The following is a 21960-nucleotide window of genomic DNA, read 5'->3' on the forward strand; positions in this document are numbered from 1 at the left end:
ACGCCGGCTCTTTGGCTTAGAAATGGAGATTAGCACCACACCCAGAGTCAGACATGACTGGACTTAATGTCAGGGGACAACCTTTTCCCAATTTTTGGGGAAACCTCTCCCTGATTTTTTTTTCCTTGTACAAAGGTAGTATACAAATATTTTAAAAAATAAAACATTAACAATTATAAGACCCTGGTGAGGGAATTGTTATTGTTTATGACTCTCCTTATACTGGACTTTCTCAAAATTTCACACTTCCTCATACTCTGACCCCCTTCACTTAAATGCAAGAACGGTGCAGGCAACCCTTTTGTTTTCAACATGAACACGCCATAAACGCCAAATACCTGGAAGCGCGTCCCGCAACCCTGGTCCTCTGGAAAAGCTTTTCACTGAACGAAGTCCTATAGCTTAAGGGCCTTCGTCTGAGTTCGCATTTCATGCACACCAAAACCCAAAGGCGGAGGAAGGAAGCAGTAAAAGGTCGACAGGAAAGGACAGGGAAGCCATTAGTACAGTGAGAAGGAAGGACAGGTCAGAGGAGAGAATAAATAGGGTTAGAAAGAAAACATGCCTCACGGTCCAGCTGTGCCTTGTTTTCCAGGTATGTTTTCAAGATTTGGAGGGGACTGGACATCCAAGTATTTAAAGGCACTCTCCAAGTCATAGAGTCACAGAACCATAGAGTTGGAAGAGAACCCCAAGTTCCACCAGTCCACCCCCCTTCTCCCAGGCAGGAAAGGCACAATCAAAGCATCCCCGTCAGATGGCAACCCTGCCTCATAGACATTAGTAAGTTCATGGAGAAATAGGGCTACATAATAAAAAAATTCCTAGAGTTAGAAGGGGCCCCCAAGGGCCATCAAGTCCAACCCCCTTCTGCCAGGAAGGACACCATTCAATCCCTTCAGACAGATGGTGATTCAGTGCAAACCCAATTTTTCTGCTAGGTAGTAAAAGCATAAAGCCTTCCCGATTGATGGCCATCTGACTTCTGTTTAAAAGCCTCCAAAGGAGCCTCTACTGGACTTCGAGGAAGAGAGTACCACTGTAGAGCAGCTCTTTTATGTAATTATGATGTTGGGTTCTTGTAGGTTTTTTCGGGCTATATGGCCATGTTCTAAAGGCATTTTCTCCTAGGAGAAAATGCCTTTAGAACATGGCCATATAGCCCGAAAAAACCTACAACAACCCAGTGATTCCGGTCATGAAAGCCTTCGACAATACAATTATGATGTTGTTTATTGTTTGTGTTTTCGGTTGTGTTTTGGTTTTCTTTATTGTAGTTGTTGTTTGGGCCTGGCCCCATGTAAGCCGCTCCGAGTCCCCATTGGGGAGATGGTGGCGGGGTATAAATAAAGATTATTATTATTATTATTATTATTATTATTATTATTATTGATGCTCAGGTGGAATCTCCTGTTCCTTCTTATGATCAGGAGGTTCTTTCTGATATTCGGGTGGAATCTCCTTTCCTGGCTCCACTGAGTCATAGTCTCCATGGCAGAAGGAAGCATGGCCTGCTTCCTTTGGACTCCTTTCCAATATTGAAACATGGCTATGTCTAAAGCAACCTTCTAAATGCTAAAGCTTATCCCAATTACAGGTAATCAAACCGTATTTAAATAGCACAAATGGCTACGGCCATTCCTTACAATCAACCCAGTTTTGCACTACTTACCTATTTTAAGGTGGACAAATGACACTTAGGTGTTAAAAGAGAAGAAAGAGACTCCGTTCATGTGGGCCAATATCAAATCCCACACATAAGTACACATTAGTTTTTTTGATACATTTTTTTTTTAAAACCGATGCCTGTATTTGGATACAATATGCATACAGAGCTTTCCCTGCTGTTGTGAGCCAGGGGCCAAATACCTGTTTTTTTGTTCCTGTTGAAGGAGCTGGGCAGCTATTTTCCTTAGGTCAGTCACTTCCTTCAATTCGTCATCTTCCTCTACCAATACCTCTTCTTTCTGAACCCTATGAAGAAGTGACACAAAATGTGTTTTGATAGCAGGAAACACCACAGCTATGGAAGAACTACAATCTTCCCCCATGACTCCTAGCCAATATTATGCTACTCTCTCTCTCTCTCTCTCTCTCTCTCTATATATATACACCGTATATACTTGAGTATAAGCCGACCAGATTTTAAGTCGAGGCACCTAATTTTACCACAAAAAACTGGGGAAATGGATTGACTCGAATATAAGCCGAGGGTGGGAAATGCAGCATTTACACGTCAATTTCAAAATAAAAATAGATACCAATAAAATTACATTAATTGAGGCATCAGTTGGTTAAATGTTTTTGAATATTTACATAAAACTGTAATTCAGCGTAAGACTGTCCAACTCTGATTCAACCATTATTCTAACCTTCAATGTAAATATGCTTACGTATCCTTCCAATAATAATAGAGTAAAATAATAATGGTAATAATGATAGAGTAAAATAATAAATGTAACAATAATAATAGAGTAAAATAATAAATGTAATAACAATAATAAAGTAAAACTATAACAACAACAACAACAACAACAACAACAACAACGTAAAATAATAAATAATCTTGACTCGAGTATAAGCTGAGGGAGACTTTTTCAGCCTAAAAAAAGGACTGAAAAACTAGGCTTATACTCGAGTATATACAGTATATATAAAAGTAAAAATGTGTTTGTATCTACAGCAGTGGTTCTCAACCTGTGGGTCCCCAGATGCTTTGGCCTTTAACTCCCAGAAATCTTAACAGCTGGTAAACTGGCTGGGAGTTCTGGGAGTTGTAGGCCAAAACACCTGGGGACCCACAGGTTGAGAACCACTAATCTACAGTATCTATGTTTGTATGTATTTTCCAAGATGGCTCCAGAGAGCACTGTGGCTCCAACCAAGAACAGATCTGGATTAAAGTTGGCACACAGACCCCGCCCCCCATGATGAACAGAAAATACTGGGAGGATTTTGGGGAGGACCTGGGATGATAGGAGCTGCAGCCCACCAACAATGGATCTGGACCAAACTTGGTACACAGACACCCTCCCCCCAATGATGAACAGAAAATACTGGGAGGGTTTTGGGGGTGACAGGACCTAGGATGAGGGGGGTGGCAGTCCACCGACATCCAAAGAGCACTGTGATCCCAACCAACAACAAGTATAGATCAAATTCAGCAAATAGACCCAATCTGACCAACTTTAATGGTGGGTTTTGGGGGGCAATTATAGAGAATGTTGGGAGTTATAGTTCACCCGTATGTGAAGAGCATTGTGACATCCACCAACAATGGATCTGGATCAAACATGGCATATGGACTCACCATGACCAACAGAAAATACCAGCAGGGATTTGGGGAGATTGACCCAGGGTGGTGGGAGTTGCAGTTCAACCAAATCAACCAAGGATGGATCTGGACCAATCTTAGCACATAGACCCATCATGACCAATTTTAAATACTGCCGGTGTTTGGCGAAATTGACCCTTGAAGATGGGAGTTGACTTTTACCCATGTCCAAACGCATTTTCTAAGGTGTTTTTTTCTTAAAATCCAAAATCAAACAATGAGTACTTCTAATGTTATTATCCTTATAAAACCCCTAATCCAGGCATTGATAGTATAAAATAAAAGGAAAGACTCGTACGTGAATGCAATCAGAGGGGTACGCACCTCTTTTCATCTCCCCAGTCTTCGCCCGATTCGGTTTTCGGGGACTTCTCAGCCTGCTTCCCTCGATCCTTTCACACCAGGATAAAGGAAAGAAAAGGAGCACAGAAGTCCCATTATCGCACTGTACAGCTTTTACAAAGACCAGAACTGTTAAGATATTGAATATACTTTATAGTGTTACTACCTTGATGTACGAGATCGATGGCCCACTTGGCAGCTCTCCTTGGTCGCAAGACGCCACATCCTCTGAGCTGGGGTCAAGGTAATCACACACATCAGGATCTAATGGGATAAACAGCAGCAGAAACAATGGGAGAAAGGAAGAAAAGGATTCAAGGTAATTGACAAAAGAGGAAGGATTTGCTTCTCTGCAGACCTTGATGGGCTGTAATCCACATCATCACCATCATCATTATTATTGGGTTGTTGTAGGTTTTTTCGGGCTATATGGCCATGTTCCAGAGACATTTTCTCCTCACATTTCGCCTGCATCTATGGCAAGCATCCTCACAGGTAGTGAGGTCTACTGGAACTAGGAAAGTGGGTTCATATATCTTTGGAATGACCAGGGTGGGGCAAAGGACTCTTGTCTGTTGGTGCTAGGTGTGAATGTTTCAACTGACCACCTTGATTAGCATTTGATGGCCTGGCAGTGCCTGGGTCAATCTTTTGTAGGGAAGTAATTAGCTGTGCCTGATTGTTTCCCCTCTGTTGGATGCTTGCCATAGATGCAGGCAAAACACATCAGGAGAAAATGACTCTAGAACATGGCCATATAGTCCAAAAAAAACCTACAACAACCCAGTGATTCCGGTCATGAAAGCCTTCGACAATACATCATTATTATTGCCTTTATTTATATCTCACTTTTCTTCCCACCTCGAGCCAATGAAAAGGTGGGTCATAAATAAAATGTATTATTATTATTATAAAATATCTAAATAAACAAACAAATAAATAAAGTGACATTTTAAACTCACCACTCCCTGCAAAATCCCACTCACACCCTCCCGGCAGCATTGCCTGCATTCTCACCCTCAAAGGCCTGATAATTTAGGCTTAGTGGGAGATAACATCCAGCTAAAAATGATGGGCCATGCATTCCTAATTACTCTTATAATCATTCCTAATAATTCTGTCAAGTATTTACTACCTGACTATAGTCCTCCCCAACACTTCTGCCCAAGACAGGCAAATCTGTGGCTGCAACGCCAATTTTAGGGAGCCAATGGTTGCAAAGGTAAACTCTCTTCAAGTTACTCTCCTCTGCTCCTTTCTGCTTTCAGGCATATTGTGGTTTTACTCTCAAATTGAAAAATGGGTGCTCAGTACAACAGCTGGGCACTCACAGACATGCTTCAAACAGGGATATGTTCAAGTCTTGGGCCCTATGATTTTGTCAATGTATTCAGAAAGTTTATTTAAAAAATATCACCCCAATTTGTTAAACAAAGAGACGCATTTTGCCTCTAGTTCTGAATAGTATCAAGCAGACACAAAGCACTTGCTCTCATATAAAGAACTGAGAAAAGGAAACCAACACAAGGAATTGCACGATAAGACTCTGTATATTGTCTCATATAGTTTTTGCTCCTCTTGCATAGTAAAGATAAAGGTTTCCCGACACTAAGTGTAATCATGTCCAACTCTGGGGGGGTGGTGCTCATCTCCATTCCTAAGTCGAAGAACCGGCGTTGTTTGTAGACACCTCCAAGGTCATGTGGCCAGCATGACTGCACAGAGTGCCTTATCTTCCCACAGAAGCAGTACCTATTGATCTACTCACACTTGCATGTTTTCGAACTGCTAGGTTGGCAGAAGCTCGGGTTAACAGCGGGAGCTCACCCCGATCCCTGAATTCGAACTGCCAACCTTTTGGTCAGTGAGTTCAGCAGCTTAGCGGTTTAACACGCTGCACCACCCATTCCTCTTGCATAGTTTTTTAAAAGTAATATTGGGGAAAGGAAGCATATAAACTTAACCTTTTTTTAAATAGAATAATGAATAAACAGTTTCTATAAGCCATTCTTTCACCGAGGAAAAAAATTGAGTGATTTTTTTTCCAGATTTTTCTACACTGTTCTTCATCTCAGACCTACCCAACTCTAAAATAAAATAATAATAATAATAATAAAAATAATAATAATATAAAACTGCAAAGACTATGGAACAAGCCAGTAAAAGTGATTCCAATGGTGACTGGCGCACTGGGTGCAGTGCATGTGACAAAGAACTGGTAGGATCATAAGTCTGAAAAGGTTACAGAAAATGAACATGTCAAACTACTCAAACTACAAAGACTTCTGAATTCAGACTGACAAGAGTTTTGGAGCACAATACTCCTGACCTCACGATTGTGTAAAAAACCAAGTATGGATTGTTGATGTTGCAATCCCAGGTGACAACAGGATTGAAGAAAAACAACTGGAAAAGTTGACACAATATGAGGATTTAAACACAGAACTCCATAGACCCTGGCACAAACTAGTCAAGGCGGTCCCAGTAGTGATCGGTACACTGGGTGAAGTGCTTAAAGACCTTGGCCTACACTTAAACACAATCGGCGCTGACAAAATTACCATCTGCCAGCTGCAAAAGGCCACCTTACTGGGATCTGCAAGCATTATTCGCTGATACATCACACAGTCCTAGACACTTGGGAATAGTCTGACATATGATCCAATACAACAGCCAGTAGAGTGATCTTGTCTGCTGTGGATTCATCTTATTGTGTTTCTAATAATAATAATAATAATAATAAGAAGAAGAAGAAGAAGAAGAAGAAGAAGAAGAAGAAGAAGAAGAAGAAGAATACATTTTATTTGTTTTCTGCCTCTCCTAATGGTTTGAGGTGAGGTACAACAATGTCAAAACATATCAACATGAAATATTTATTTATTTATTTATTTACTTTATTTGTATACCGCTCTTCTCAGCCCTTAGGCGACTCAGAGCGGTTTACAACAGTTTAGATATACAGAATACAAAATCATTACGCATTTAAAAACAAGTATGGTGCATATATCAAAACACACCAGTTTTTTGAAAAAACCACACCAAACACAACATACAGCTGCGATGGCATGCAAATCCAAAATTTATGATTCAGTGTTGACTGGGTTGGCCTACCGGAAGAGATGGCTCTTCAGCTGTGCCTTAAATCCTGATATTTTCCAATAGTTTACCATAATCTGGCATGGCTTTGAGGAGACTAAATACATTCACTTTATTTGGTGCTGCATTTAAATAAATTGTTGTTTCAATAATCCAACATTTCAACCAGCAATCAAAAGCCTGGCTTCTGATACCGGCTCACTGCAAAAAACAAAAACAAAACCCAAACCCAACAGTTTGAATGTATAAAGCAAGTCTACCTTCCCGGGGATCAGGCATACCTTTATGCAACTCAGGTTTGTTTCCTATTAACTGATTGTCGTTTCTGTGGGTCTGCTCCCGAGTCGATTCTGAGACCTGAGAGTGAAGGCTGATTGTGTCATCATCAGAGGGCTGAAAAAAGCAGTCAAGAGCATCACCTGCATATTGTACTTGTTCTTTCTGCTAAACCTTGCAGCACAAAACACTCTTCCTGGACGTCACTGGAAGGAGACCAGGTGAAAGGCCTACGTCCTGAAAAGGCAGGCGTTGCTCTCGTAACATTTTGCTGCCCAGCCAAGAAATGGGTTAAACTAATTGAGAAACTCCAGTAGCATATTCACAAAAGACCAAGGTGACTGGGTTGTGCATGAACAAATCCATCAGTTTCATCATCATCATCATCATCCTCACTACTACTACTACTACTACTACTAATTTGTATCCTGCTTTATTTCTCTAAAGAGACTCAAAGCGGCTTCTCTAACTTTATCGTAATGGAAGGATTGTTTATCTGGTTTACCAAATTATTATTACTATATTTGCTCGAATCTAATGCTCACCTTTTTTGACTAAATTACCTCCTCAAAATTAGGGTGCGCATTAGATTCGTGTAAAATGTTAAATTCTTTTTTGGGTTTTCGGATTTTGAAATTTGAGGTGAGCATTAGATTCCATGGCATATTAGACAAGTAAATAAGGGTATTGATGATGATGATGATGATGATGATGATGATGATAATAATAATAATAATAATAATAATAATATATATCCTGCTTTCTCTCTCTAAAAAGAAACTCAAAGTTGCTTCACTAAATTTACTTCAATGGAGTGCTTGTTTATCTAGTTGGGACAGAAGGTTATTATATACTGTATATACTCGAGTATAAGCCTAGTTTTTCAACCCTTTTTTTAGGCTGAAAAAGTCCCCCTCGGCTTATACTCAAGTCAAGGTTATTTATTATTTTACTCTGTTATTAATATTATTATTTTCATTTCATTTATTATTTTACTCTATTTATTATTATTACATTTATCATTTAACTCTATTATTATAAATTTATTATTTTACTGTATAATTGTTGTTATTGCTACATTCATTATTTTACTCTTTTATTATTGTTATTATTACATTTGTTATGTAGCTCTCTTTATTATTATTGGAAGGATACGTAAGCACATTTACACTGAAGAAGGTGAATAATCATTTAATCAGAGTTGGACAGTCTTATCTTAAATTACCATTTTTGTAAATATTCAAAAAAATATAACCTACTGATTCCTCGATTAATGTAATTTAATTGGTATCTATTTTTATTTTGCAATTTACCAGTAATTTGTTTCTTGTATTATCTCTCTAAAAAGAGACTCTAAGCAGCTTCACTGACTGTACCGCAATGAAGGGACTGTTTATCTGGTATTATTATTATTATCCCACTTTATCTCTCTAAAAAAAGAACTCAAACTGGTTCAGAATCAAATCAATACAATATAATTTACAACCTAAAATACACAAACATAGAATTAAACAGTATGAAAAATAATAAACCTTTTAAATGAATTAAAAACCTATTCATCTAGCCAAAACCACGGCAGCTCCAGACTTGATCTGTCAGGATGAGGCTATTAAGGCTAAAGTATGGACAACAATGCACACCAGCTGTCTCACTGTACCTCACAGTTATTCCAAAATTATGTTTGATAGCATCAAGCATAGAAAGGGTATTATAACCAAAGTATGATTTCCCCAGTCGACATTAAGAGACCTCAAGCAGAGCATGAGAAAAACCTGCACAAAACAAACAGGGAAGAAGTGTTTATCCTCTCTAAACTCCTTCCTGCTGAGCAATTCTAGAAAAGGGCAGACTTACTTCTGTGGTGGATAATCTTTTATCTCCATTATCGCTGCCGATGCCAGAGTCTGGGCCGTGGTTTTTGTTTGGATAGAAATCTTCTATACTGTAAGAAAGAAGAGCCGCATTATGGCAAATACAAGTGAGCAAACTTTAGTTTTCTGAAGCATGGAGTGCCTTCTCTCTGGAAGCAAGGTGAGACAGCTTCGCTCGTTCTTCCTATAAAAGAAGGTAACTTAGGACCTTTACTTCTCCAATGATGCAATCAGACCCCCCAAAAGGTTTGTTTTCCTTTCATCGCAGTCACAGAACTCCTATTTTAAAGCTATGCTTCTGTTTTTCTGTCTTCGTGCCAATAGTATGCATTCTGCACCTTGTATCTGTACCAGGAATAAGACCGCCTGCTCTCTTTGCTCTGCTTTGTCCTTCATTCCACTTGCCTTAGAATTTATAACAATATTATAACATAACCATAAGAATAAGAATAACAATAAATGGATTTCTGTGAGTTTTCCGGGCTATGTTACAGAAGTATTTTCTTCTGACATTTCACCCATATCTATGGCAAGCATCCTCAGGGGTGAAACGTCAGAAGAGAATGCTTCTGGAACATGGCCATACAGCCCAGAAAACTCTCAGCAACCCAGTGACTCCGGCCATGAAAGCCTTCAACAACACAATAATAAATGCTTTACTCGCCTCCCGAGGCAGGCACAACATTGTTAAAACAGGAGATAAAACATTATCAAAATACATACAACACGATACAAGTTAAAATCCACTGTTGAAATGCAGATTAAAATTCACATCTTAAAACTATCTGGGCCGGCCTTCTACCAGAAGAGATGGAGCTTAAGCTGTGTCTTAAATTCAGACAGCTGGTTTAGCTGTTATGGGATCTCTTCCTCCTTCCACAGACTTATTTTAGGGCTGATGAAAATGAGGTCCTCTAGGTGACGATCATCAGTCTGATTCTGGATGGATGGAGTCAATGTAAAACACAGAGGACCTTAGGGCCCAAAGGGGCCATTGACTGTATGGGAAAAGGCCATTCTGTAGGGAACCTGGATCCAAACCAGGGAGTGCTTTAAAGGACAAAACCAACACTTTGTACTCAACAAAAGTACTCAACAAAAAAGAAAATCTCAACAAAAGACTGCCCCAGGCACTGCCAGGCCATCAAATGCTAATCAAGGTGGTCAGTTGAAACATTCACACCTAGCTCCAACAGACAGGAGTTCTTTGTCCCACCCTGGTCATTCCAGATATATAAACCCATTTTCCTAGTTCCAATAGACCTCACTACCTCTGAGGATGCTTGCCATAGATGCAGGTGAAACATCAGGAGAGAATGCCTCTAGAACATGGCCATATAGCCCGAAAAAACCTACAACAACCCCGTGATTCCGACAATACATTCAACACTTTGTACTTTGCCCGCAAAGTCATTGGAGTGGAGTTACTTTAATATGGGAGCAATATGCTCACTCTTGGATGTTCCTGGAACCAATCTGGCTGCCATGTTTGAAGCTAACTGGAGTTTCCGATCTCCCTACAAAGGTAGCCCAATGTACAGTGCATTGTAGAGGTCCAGTCTTGAGGTGACCACCAATTTTAGGTTCTCAGATTCTAGGAAGGAGCACAGCTAGCATATCGGTCAAAGTGGGGAGCAAGCTGTCCTGGCTGTTGTCACATCTCCCTGGGCTGAGCTATGGAGAGACGGGTCCAGGAGTTGCGAACACAGTCTTTAGGGGGAGTGTAACCCTATCCAGAACTGCCCCCAGATTAGGATCCTTGATGGTAAGCCCCTCTGTTTTGTCTGGATTCAATCTCACTGTGTTCTCCCTCCTCTAGCCCTCCAGGCATTCATTCAGAGGAGACACTCAATCCTGAGCTGAGGCTGTTTTTGAAGGCATGAAGAAATATACATGGGTTATCTGTAACAGTCCATAACATACCTCAAATGGTATCAGGAAAAAGTGTTTAAATATGAAGCACCGATTTGGACCTTAATAGGACATTAACTTATTAAATCAAGGATAATAATGAAACTTATGTAGATGGCAGATGCGGTTTCTCAAGTCGCTCCTGACACACACAAAAGTTATGCTGTGCATTTAAGTGGGGGAAAAGAGACTTTAGGTAATACTTAATGACACAACAGAAATGAGAAAAGTGAGTAATTTAAGGAAATACAGTGGCAAAATATGCTGTAAGTCTTCCATTGTAAGATGCCATTGATTGTAAGTTGCACCCCCATTTCAGCACCAACAAAAAGACATAAGATACACTGACGATTTTAAGACACACCCCATTTCTAGAGTAGTTTATATAGGAAAAAAGGTATGTCTTAGAACGGAAGAAATGCAATATCTCAGCATTCTGGGGATTAAGTACAAGGGGATGAATTTCAAAGCCTTACCTGTCTGTGAGCGGCTGGGAGGGGATCCTCTTGCCCAAAGAGGGCAAATCCAAAGAATCTGGTTTCTTATCCATTCTGAGGCAGGCCTGGATGCTGAGGAATTTAAAGATGTGTACTTTGCCCTTTAGACAGATCTGTTGTGAAGACATAAAAACCACACAGACTTAGCAAAGAATTCATTCACAGGAACATTCTGAGAGCATCTTCATTTACTAGATGTAACCTCTATCCAGAAATTATCATATTTACACGATTTTAATGCACATCTCAATTTTCAAAACCCTGAAACCTAAAGAAGTATTTGCAGGCAAATGTAATGCACAGTGACAAAAATTATGCTCTTCGTAATTTGGCCAAAAAAGGTACATATTACAGTTGCTACCTGCTTAGAATTCCTTCTTTAAAATCAAAGAGTGAGCTTCCAGCAATGGAAAGGAAAACCTTGAGGTGCATCTATGCTGTAGAATGAATCCCACTTTAATTGCCTTGGTTCAGTGCTATGGAATCCTATGAGTTGTAGTTTGACATAGTCTCAAGCCTTCTCTGCCAAAGAATGCTGATGCCTCACCAAACCAAAGGAACCCCCAGTGGCGCAGTGGGTTAAACCCCTGTGCCAGCAGGACTGAAGACTGACAGGTCGCAGGTTCGAATCCGGCGAGAGGCGATGAGCTCCCTCTGTCAACTCCAGCTCCTCATGCGGGGACATAAGAGAAGCCTTCCACAAGGATGATAAAAACATCAAATCATCCAGGTGTCCCCTGGGCAACGTCCTTGCAGACAGCCAATTCTCTCACACCAGAAGCGACTTGCAGTTTCTCAAATCGCTCCTGACATGACAAAAACAAACAAACAACCAAACTACAAATCCCAGGATTGCATAGCATTGAGTGATGGCCATTAAATTTGAGATAATATCCCTCAAAGAGGAGCTCATGAAGTAGCTTCTCCTTTCGTTTAGCTCAGGACTAAGATGACCATATGATAAAAATGTAATTTGCACCCGAATTTTGGCAATTTAGCCAAAAAAGGTGAGCATTAGAGTACCATATATATTCAAGTACAAGCCGACCCAAATAAAAGGCGAAGCATTTTACCACAAAAAAAAAATCAGTAGGTTAAATGTTACTGAATATTTACATAAAACTGTAATTTAAGGTAAGACTGTCCAACTCTGATTAAACCATTCTGACATTCTTCAATGTAAATGTGCTTACGCATCCTTCCAATAATAAGAGTAAAATAATAAATGTAATAAAAATAATAATAGAGTAAAATAATGGAAATGTAATAACAGTAATAATAGAGTAAAATAATAAATGTAATAATAAATAGAATAAAATAATAAATGTAATAATAGAGAAAAATAGTACATGTAACAATAATAAAGAGTGAAATAATAAATGTACTACTACTTCTAATAAGAGTAAAATAACAAATGTAATAAAATAATAATAACAGCAAAGTAAAATAATAAATAATCTTGACAAGTTTAAGCTGAGGGGAGCTTTTTCAGCCTTAAAAAGGGAATTGAAAACTTTGCTTATACTCGAGTATATATGGTAAATAGGTGAACTAGGCTAAGACAGATGAACAAGGCTCACAGGGTCCATCAACCAGTGACCAGTGAAGGTACTCATTTTTATTTTTTTGCATTTATAAAGCACTGTTAAAGTCACTCTGGAATATGGCCACCTCACTGCTCCCAAGATAGACCCAGCCTCAGGCCAATTTCACTACAGGCATAGCCACTTAAGTTCTAGGAGGCAGTCGAGCAGAAAAGATGCTTTCCCAAGTGAGTTTTAGCCACAGGCGTTTGGCTAAATAAGTATCTACTACAACCCTCTCCTTCTCCCTAAACAGAGGAAAATGAAAGGGTTTTACAAACCTGAGCCGGCGGCATCTGCATTGGATTGTTATCCAAAATCATTACTTGCAAGTGACGTAGCTTCCTATAACAGACTGGTATTTCTGTGATTTTATTGCAAGAGAAGTCTAGCTTGACCAAGGGAAGATCTCCTAATTCTGTCAGTAAGAAAAAAGAAAATCCACAGAGTGTGTTAGATATTACAGAATACAGTACTTCAAGAGACTGGATATTGGAGATAATAGATCATGACCTGTTAGGATCACTATTTTATTTATTGTATCAGGAGCGAATCAAGGGTACAGTTTATTGTATTTTAAAAAAACCCACAAAGTTTGAAAACTTGGAATTATATTAAATGTACTTTGACCAGTAGCTGGCCACTTGGAGTGCCTCTGGTGTTGCTATAAGAAGGTCCTCCACTGTGCATGTGGCAGGGCTCAAGTTGAATTGTAATAGGTGGTCTGTGGTTTGCTCTTTTCCACACTCGCATGTCGTGGACTCCACTTAGTAGCCCCATTTCTTAAGGTTGGCTCTGCATCTCATGGTGCCAGAGCGCAGTCTGTTCAGCGCCTTCCAAGTCGCCCAGTTTCCTGTCTGCCCAGGAAGGAGTCTCCCATTTGGTATCAGCCACGGATTGAGGTTCTGGATTTTAGCCTGCCACTTTTGGACTCTCGCTTGCTGAGGTGTCCCTGCAAGTACCTCTGTAGATCTTAGGAAGCTGTTTCTTGATTTAAGACATTGACATGCTGGCTGATATCTGAACAGAGGATGGGCTGGAGATGTCACTGCCTTTGTCCTTTCACTACTGGTTGCTACTTCCTGGCGGATGTCAGGTGGTGCAATACCGGCTAAGCAGTATAATTTCTCCAGTAGTGTAGGGTGCAGACACACTGTGATAATGCGGCAGTTAGGATCACTGACCATCAGGGTATAGATCAGGGGTTCTCAAACTAAGGCCCCAGGGCCTGATGCGGCCCTCCAAGGTCATTTACCCAGCCCTCGCTCAGGGTCAACCTAAGTGTGAAATGACTTGAAAGCACACAACAACAACAACAACAACAATCCTATCTCATCTGCTAAAAGCAGGCCCACACTTCCCATTGAAATACTAATAAATTTATATTTGTTAAAATTGCTCTTCATTTTAATTTTTGTATTTTTTTTTTTGCACTACAAATAAGATATGTGCAGTGTGCACAGGAATTCATTCATTTTTTTCCAAATATAATCCAACAGTTTGAGGGACTGTGACCTGGCCCTCTGTCTAAAACATTTGAGGACCCCTGGAATAGATCATGAACTGTTGAGATCACAATTTAATTGGGCTAGCTGAGTTCATTCGGTAATAGATGATCGTAGATATTTTGCTTCTATTTGATGTTTTCAGAAGACAGTGATGCAAGCAGACTTCTTTTAAAGATAACAAGTTTGTTTACTGGTAACTTCAAGTATTTAAAGATACAGGCACATTTCTTGTCAAGGGTTAAAAACTTCAGTAAGTAAGAGGAGCGCCGGGGGGGGGGGGTGGTAGCTTACCATCAGGTAGAATGTGAAGACTATTTCTCCTCAAGTTTAATTCTTTTAGCGACTGTAATTTTCCTATTTGCTGGGGAAGTACCTGGATTTCATTGCAGCTGATATCCTAAAGAAAAGAGACTGCGAGTCAAAAGACCAGACAGATCGACTCAACTGTGAAGAAGAGGAGAAGCTGAACATTTCAGATTTTTTTCAAAGATAAAGTTACAAAAGGATGACAGTAACCCTGATCTTCAATAACACTATGCAACACCTGAGTTATAAATGTCATTTCCTCAGTGGTTCTATCATAAAAACATGGAAAACGTTTATTAAACTTCAAAAACTTCGCTTTTGCAAGACATCCTACAGCACATTTTTGCTATAGTTTTTCAGTGAATCTCTCATAGAGTCTCAACCAATTCAACAGAGTTTGTGGCAGCCTCAAAAACGAAGTTTCTGGAGTAGAACAACTACTTTCAAAGTAAATACTGTACAATTAAACAGGAAACAACACTTTCAAACCAAAAACAGATTTTTTTTTGATATTTTGTTACATAATGTAATGGAAAGAATGGCTGCCTTAATGTAAGATGGAAGGGGTCACCTCTCCCCCTCCCCTGGATAGGATTATTTTAAAAATACGTATTATTTCCAAATGTTGGAAACATTGGCCAAAACCCTGCATCAAAGATCTACCAAAGTGATGATCCAATGGGCTAAGAATATAGGTAGAGCCATCCACCTGAGGGAGTGGGAAATAATATGGACAAAGTGACTAAAGTACACATATGCCTCAGATCTTAAAGAGAACTGGCTCAAGATGATACATCGATGGTATTTAACACCCCAAAAATTGGCTAAAATGTACAAGAATTTAGACAATAAATGTTGGAAGTGTAAATCTCAAGAGGGCTCTTTTTACCATGTTTGGTGGTCTTGTCCCAAAACAAGAGAATATTGGAGGATGATCCATTCAGAATGTAAAAAAAAATTAAATGTGAATTTCCCCATGTGCCCAGAAGCTTATTTGTTAGGTATATAGGATGTAAATATTCTCACTGATAATAATATGGAAAAGTTGTTTACTTTCTTTGCAACAGCTGCTAGAATGACCTTTGCCAGACTCTGGAAACAAGACTCCATTCCCTCAAAAACACAATGGTTGGAGAAATTAACAGACATTAAAGATATGGATGAACTGACCTACTGGCTTAGGCAAAATAATGGAAAAGGGATGGTAAAAACAGATTGGAGTATTTTTGAAAACTATATGGACAATGAATTTTATGGACAATGAACATTATATGGACAATGACTCTTAACGGGATGAAATAGATAATGATTTCAATAAAGGAGAGAGAATGTATGTAATTGAAAGGACTAAGGGAAAATTTTATTTAGGGAAAGCGAGGAAGAAGAGGGGAAGTCGGTTTTAGAAATGTGGAGTTTTGATGTGTGGGGTTTTTTTGGGGGGGGGGAGTTCTTTTATTTTTCTAGGATTGTCTATGTTGTGCATTCATAATGGCAATTGTATGTACATCTGTTGTTTTTGGTGTTCCTGTATTGTTTGTTTTGGGTTTTTTGGGGGGGTTTTTTTGCTCTGGCTCTTATTGTAAAATCAATTAAAAAAAATTTAAAAAAAGATCTACCAAAGTGATTATACAACAGGAGAGAAAGAAATCTTAATCTGAGCTGGAAAGGTTATTTGTGAATTTCAAGGCATCGCTTCCAGGGACTTTCCAATTCCATCAAGTTCCTTATTTAGGAAAAAAAACTGAAATGCTGCATTTAAGATAAGATGGGGATAGAGTAATGCCAATTATTTTCTCCTGGATTTAGCTAGACTTATACCAGATGACTGGGGATGAAATTAAAAATGAAAATAGCAATTGCACTGATGTACTCACCAATTCCATTAAGTCTCTCAACTTGCCAATTTCCTCCGGAATGGACACAAGCTTATTATTGCTGACCACTAAAACTTTAAGCGGCAGATCAAACAAGTATTTGGGCAATGTCGACAAAAGGTTCCGACTAGAGAGAGAAAAGAAAGCAGGTGGTAAACTACAGCTATTCGGTTTGGGATAATATTCAGGCTGCTTGAAGCCAGCGTGAAGTCCCTTGAGACAGTAATATTCCCACTTAAATGTAAATCTCTTAGAGCTGGGCAATAGCTGTAAGATGATAAAAATGTCCTAACTGCTGTTTTCAGCCTAAACCGACATTAAGGCCAAAAAAAAATCAACACAATCAGGTTGTGGCCTGTAATTTCATGTCATGCATTCATCCCGAACTTAGGATGAAGAGCTGGGAAAACAGAGTAGTATCTTATGTGAACACTTTAGCTGTTCCAGTACATTTATTCCTCTCAAAAATGGCCTGATTTACATATTATCCCTTCAGCTCATTAGGCACAATACGAGAGGGTTTCCACAAAACCACATCAGATCTGATGACCGATAAAAAACTGAATATTTAACAATATAGCATTGTATTTCGGATATAGATCATTTAATGTAGTTCCTTCAAGCACACTGATGACAGGGGTTGAGGGATTCTGTATATATTGAGTTTCAACAATAGCTATAAGTCTAAGATCAGGCAATCTTAGATGTCTTAGACCAGGGGTCCTCAAACTAAGGCCCGGGGGCAGGATACGACCCTCCAAGGTCCTTTACCCGGCCCTCACTCAGGGTTAACCTAAGTCTGAAATGACATGAAAGCACACAACAACAACAATCCTATTTCATCAGCCAAAAGCAGGCCCACACTTCCTATTGAAATACTAAGTTTATATTTGTAAAAATTGTTATTTTAATATTTTTACTGCTTTAAGTGTTTTTTTTGCACTACAAGGAAGATATGTGCAGTGTACATAGGAATTCATTCATGTTTTTTTCAAATTATAATCCGGCCCTCCAACAGTTTGAGGGACTGCTACCTGGCCCTCTGTTTAAAAAGTCTGAGGACCTCTGTCTTAGACACTTGTTAAGGGATGTCACCTATTTTTGATGTTTCTATAAGATATCTCAAGATATTGGTGTTTAAAGGGACCTAGAATGAATGAATCTGCTATCATTCTTGTGTACTCCAGTCACGTAGTTATCTTTTCTTGAAGACATCTGAAGGACATGTCATGGAATAATAGAATCTTAGAATTAGAAGAGACCCCAGGGGGCATCCAGTCCAGCCCCATTATGCCAGGCAGGAAAAGCACAATCTGATCCCTCCCAACAGATGGCCATCCAGCCTCTGCTTAAAAGCCTCTAAAGAAGGCGCTTGTACCACTCTGAAGCAGAGAGTTCCACCACTGAACAGTTCTTATGGTCAGGAAGTTCTCCCTATTGTCATAAGCTCTCCTTGGGGGTTAAGAAATGCTCCCAAAGGGATAAAACACAAACTGATTTGTCATGACTCTTGCCAGCATAGCAGGCGTTATGTTGGCAATTTCTTCCTGGATGTTGGTCTTCAAAACTTGTAGGATCCTTGGACGGTTCACATAAACACGGGATTTAAAAAAAACCCATATAAGATTTGAAGACCAACATCCAGGAAGAAATTGCCAACATAACACCTGCTATGCTGGCAAGAGTCATGACAAACGCCAGAAATCAGTTTACTCAGTGTATGGAGAATGGGGGCGTCACTCATCTAATTTGATCTTCAAAACTATGTAAAACAAAACTTTAGGTATGCGCCTACATTATAAAAAAAAACATCTGATTCATACAATGGGTTTTATTAAGTTTTGAAAAAAGGAAGTTATGCTGCTGGCACCCTGTATTTGTCATCTCAGCCCATAACTCCTCTCCTTTCCTTTTGAGAACGAAATAAAACAACCATTTTCTCATTCCTTGTTTATGAAACCAGAGAGAGTACAGCCTCCCATAATCTCCTCCCACACCAAACTCGCTCCTCTCGTGTATATTTATCACTCTACTTCTTTTCCAGGTTTGAGTATAGAAACCTCCATGATGTGAAATGGGACCCCAAGGAACAAAAAGACAGCTATCCCTCAATAATCTCTATTATTGGCACTGGTCAATAATAATAACAACAACAACAACAACAACAACAACTTTATTTTTATACTCCGCCAACCATCTCCCCTAGGGGACTTGGGGCGACTTACACAGGACACGCCCAAGATTACAATTAAAACACACATGTAAAACACTTTAACCAATTAAAACATCAGATAAAACAAATAGCAACACAATTGAAAGCAATATAAAAACAATACGGCTGAAAGAAACATAACTGAGGTACAGATTCAATGAGTGCAATACATTTTTACAGGAGCGCAGGAAAATGCAACAATACAGGAAATACTGTCATAACACATGTTGAGGTAGAACATATGGGAGTGTAAAATGCGGGCCGGTGTAAAGTGTGGAACTTCAAGTAGGGACAAGAAAGTTACTGGTGAGCTGCTTAATCAAAAGCGCACCGGAACATCCAGGTTTTTAGTTTACTACGAAAGGAGGACAAGGTGGGAGCCTGTCTGATCTCCCTAGGGAGTTCCAGAGCCAGGGGGCCACCACTGAGAAGGCTCTTAAACAAGTTGCAACTATCCTGATGTGTAGAATTAAAAGGTCAGTCATTCATCTGATAGTGAATGGTGATACTTGTTTTTATTAATTATAAGCCAAATGTGATGTTATTAATTGTTAATTGTTGTATTTCATCATCCTACTTTCACTTGACTTAGCCGATGGTTTGTTGACCGAAATAAAGGCTACTGACTGACTGAGAATTAAAAGGAAAATCTGTCAAAGTTAAAAACAAAAGCACTGTTCACATACGCTCAGTTTACAAAAGCCAGCTGGAGGCTTTAAAAAGCGGACAGGATACCTGACAGTCTGGCCACACTAGCAGGTTGCTCCACAGAGAACAGTTTCCTCTACTCTTTGGAAAAGGAGAAAAACAAACCTATTATGTATATTTCCATTCCCCACAAGCAACATGTATTTGCAATTTTTACACTCATGTAGCAAAAGGATCATGGCCAAATCTGTTCATATTCTACAAGAAAGAAAGTGGACAGAACACACTCAAACACAGAACACACTGACATTGCTTCCTTTCAAGAAGCATCATCGTTTTGCCAATCTTGAGTCAGCCCAGCCATTCTCTCCAAAGGCATGCAAGATCAGCAAAGCTCTTTCTGCCTTAGTTTAACTGTTAGAAGCAGAAAGGCATAGAATGGCAAGCCTTTACCTTAGCGTTTCAAGGACCACAATCTGAAAAAGGGAATACCAGGAACAAAATTAGAGAAGACATTACCTAAGGGTTTTTGGCCTCTGAGCTACAGACTGAGAGATGGTTGTTTAGTCTTCCCAAATGAAGAGGGGGAAATCTGACATTCTCACAATTTGGAGAGCTACTTCTGATGCCAAGCAATTATACATGTGTCGCATGAAAGCAATTACCCACCTGATGTTGAGATACGTTAACATCTGCAGGTTTTTAATGGCTTCGGGGATGGATTTGATGCAGTTGTGATACAAGTTCAACGTCTCCAGCGGCGCAAACTGCCATACCTCAGGTGGAATCTCAGTAAATCTGTTCTTGGAAAGATCTTAAAAAGAGAAGCAGGGTGGTGAAGATGTTTCCAAAAGCTGAGTCTTCGCATAATAAATGTGTTTTTCTTTAAAAGGCAACAAAACATTTCAACATTTTCATCTTGTAATTTGGTACTTTTCTCAAACGAACTAAGATTCATGGTAATAGCTACATTTGCAGAGCAATTACCAGGGTTCAGAACAAGTTTGTTTTTTTGTTTTTGTTTTGTTTTTTGTCGTGTCAGGAGCAACTTGAGAAACTGCAAGTCACTTCTGGTGTGAGGGAATTGGCTGTCTAAAAGGACGCCCAGATGTTTTGATGTTTTATCATCCTTGTGGGAGGCTTCTCTCATGTCCCTGCATGAGGAGCTGGAGCTGATAGAGGGAGCTCATCCCGCTCTCCCCAGATTCGAATCTGCGACCTGTTGGTCTTCAGTAATGCCGGCACAAGGGTTTAACTCGCTGCGCCATCAGGGGCTCCTTAGAACAAGAATGGGAAGTCTTTATTCCCTCCAGATGGTGAAATGACAACTCCCACAACTCCTTACTGTTGAATATGATGACTGAAGATTTCAGAAGTTGAATTTAAAAACATTGCTAGATACTAGATACAGGCAGTCCTCAAGTTACAAACACCCGACTTGCAACAACTCATAGCTTAGAATGGGGATGAGAGACAGGAAGTGAAATGAATGGAAATTCACTCCTCAAAGAGTGAGCATGTGAAAATGTGTCTCAAATGAAGCTTTATCCCCAATCCGGGGAACGGGGTGATCTCCCGTCTGTCAGCCCCAGCTTCTCATGCAGGGATATGAGAGAAGCTTCTCACAAGGTGGTAAAACATCCGGGTATCCCCTGGGTAATGTCCTTGCAAACAGCCAATTCTCTCACACCAGAAGCAACTTGCAGTTTCTCAAGTCACTCCTGACACGAAGAAAAAAACTTACATATGAATTCAACTCAAAAGCAAGCCTACAGAATCTTGTTCATAACTTGGGGGCGGCTTATAATCTAATTTAGAACAATGGAGGAGGAAATAAGAGGCATCTGAGAAGGGGCATACTTCAACCAGAGAGGTCAAAAGAAGGACCAATGGTTTCCCACAGCTATTTATTCTTCTTGGCAGATCCAGAGAGAACAGAAAGGAAAATAATAGGAGTTTGTGTCTGATCTAACACAAGCTTCCCTTCTTATTTATTTTATTTATTTTATTTAAAACTTTTATATCCTGATCTTCTCTACCTCCGCAAAGGGACTTCTTACAAGGGAAGGCAATCAATATTTCTCATGAAGTCTTTAGATCAGTGGTTCTCAAACTGGGGTCCCCAGATGTTTTTGGCCTCCAACTCCCAGAAATCCTAACAGCTGGTAAACTGGCTAGGATTTCTGGGAGTTGTAGGCCAAAAACATCTGGGGACCCCAGGTTGCGAACCACTGCTTTAGATCATGAATAGACAACTGGAAATTCTCCAGATGTTCTTCTTTTAGAATACAACTCCCATCAGCAATGACGGGAGGTTCTGTCTTACTCATTTCTGGAGATACAATAGTGCCAACCTCTGATCGAGACAAACTCCTTACTCCTCCTTCTGAACCAAATCCCTATAGGTGAAAATATGTGGGCAAATCTGTTATCATGCAAATCTGTTTTTATTTTTAATTATAAGCCTCTGTAAAGCATTGCATACGATGGCAATGCTGCGTA

The 21960-nt window shown here is 39.6% G+C and overlaps 1 protein-coding gene across 6 annotated transcripts in view; it reads right to left on the reverse strand.

Annotated features, from left to right (window-relative positions):
- Positions 1-21960, reverse strand: part of LRCH2 (leucine rich repeats and calponin homology domain containing 2) — a 67411-nt gene that overhangs the window by 28326 nt on the left and 17125 nt on the right. For 3 of the 6 annotated variants that reach the window (XM_060756101.2, XM_060756098.2, XM_060756096.2), the window contains exons 2-12: positions 20128-20272; positions 16599-16725; positions 14710-14815; positions 13192-13328; positions 11307-11440; positions 8903-8990; positions 7054-7165; positions 3843-3940; positions 3659-3726; positions 1870-1974; positions 339-416 (exon numbers count right to left, since the gene is read on the reverse strand). In XM_060756101.2, the coding sequence (XP_060612084.2) occupies positions 339-416; positions 1870-1974; positions 3659-3726; positions 3843-3940; positions 7054-7165; positions 8903-8990; positions 11307-11440; positions 13192-13328; positions 14710-14815; positions 16599-16725; positions 20128-20272 (1198 nt within the window). The remainder of the gene's footprint in view (positions 1-338; positions 417-1869; positions 1975-3658; positions 3727-3842; positions 3941-7053; positions 7166-8902; positions 8991-11306; positions 11441-13191; positions 13329-14709; positions 14816-16598; positions 16726-20127; positions 20273-21960) is intronic. The other 3 variants (XM_060756100.2, XM_060756097.2, XM_060756095.2) reach the window with 2 other exon arrangements.

This window comes from Anolis sagrei, chromosome 10, assembly GCF_037176765.1.
Source record: "Anolis sagrei isolate rAnoSag1 chromosome 10, rAnoSag1.mat, whole genome shotgun sequence".
Classification (NCBI taxonomy): Eukaryota; Metazoa; Chordata; class Lepidosauria; order Squamata; family Dactyloidae; genus Anolis; species Anolis sagrei.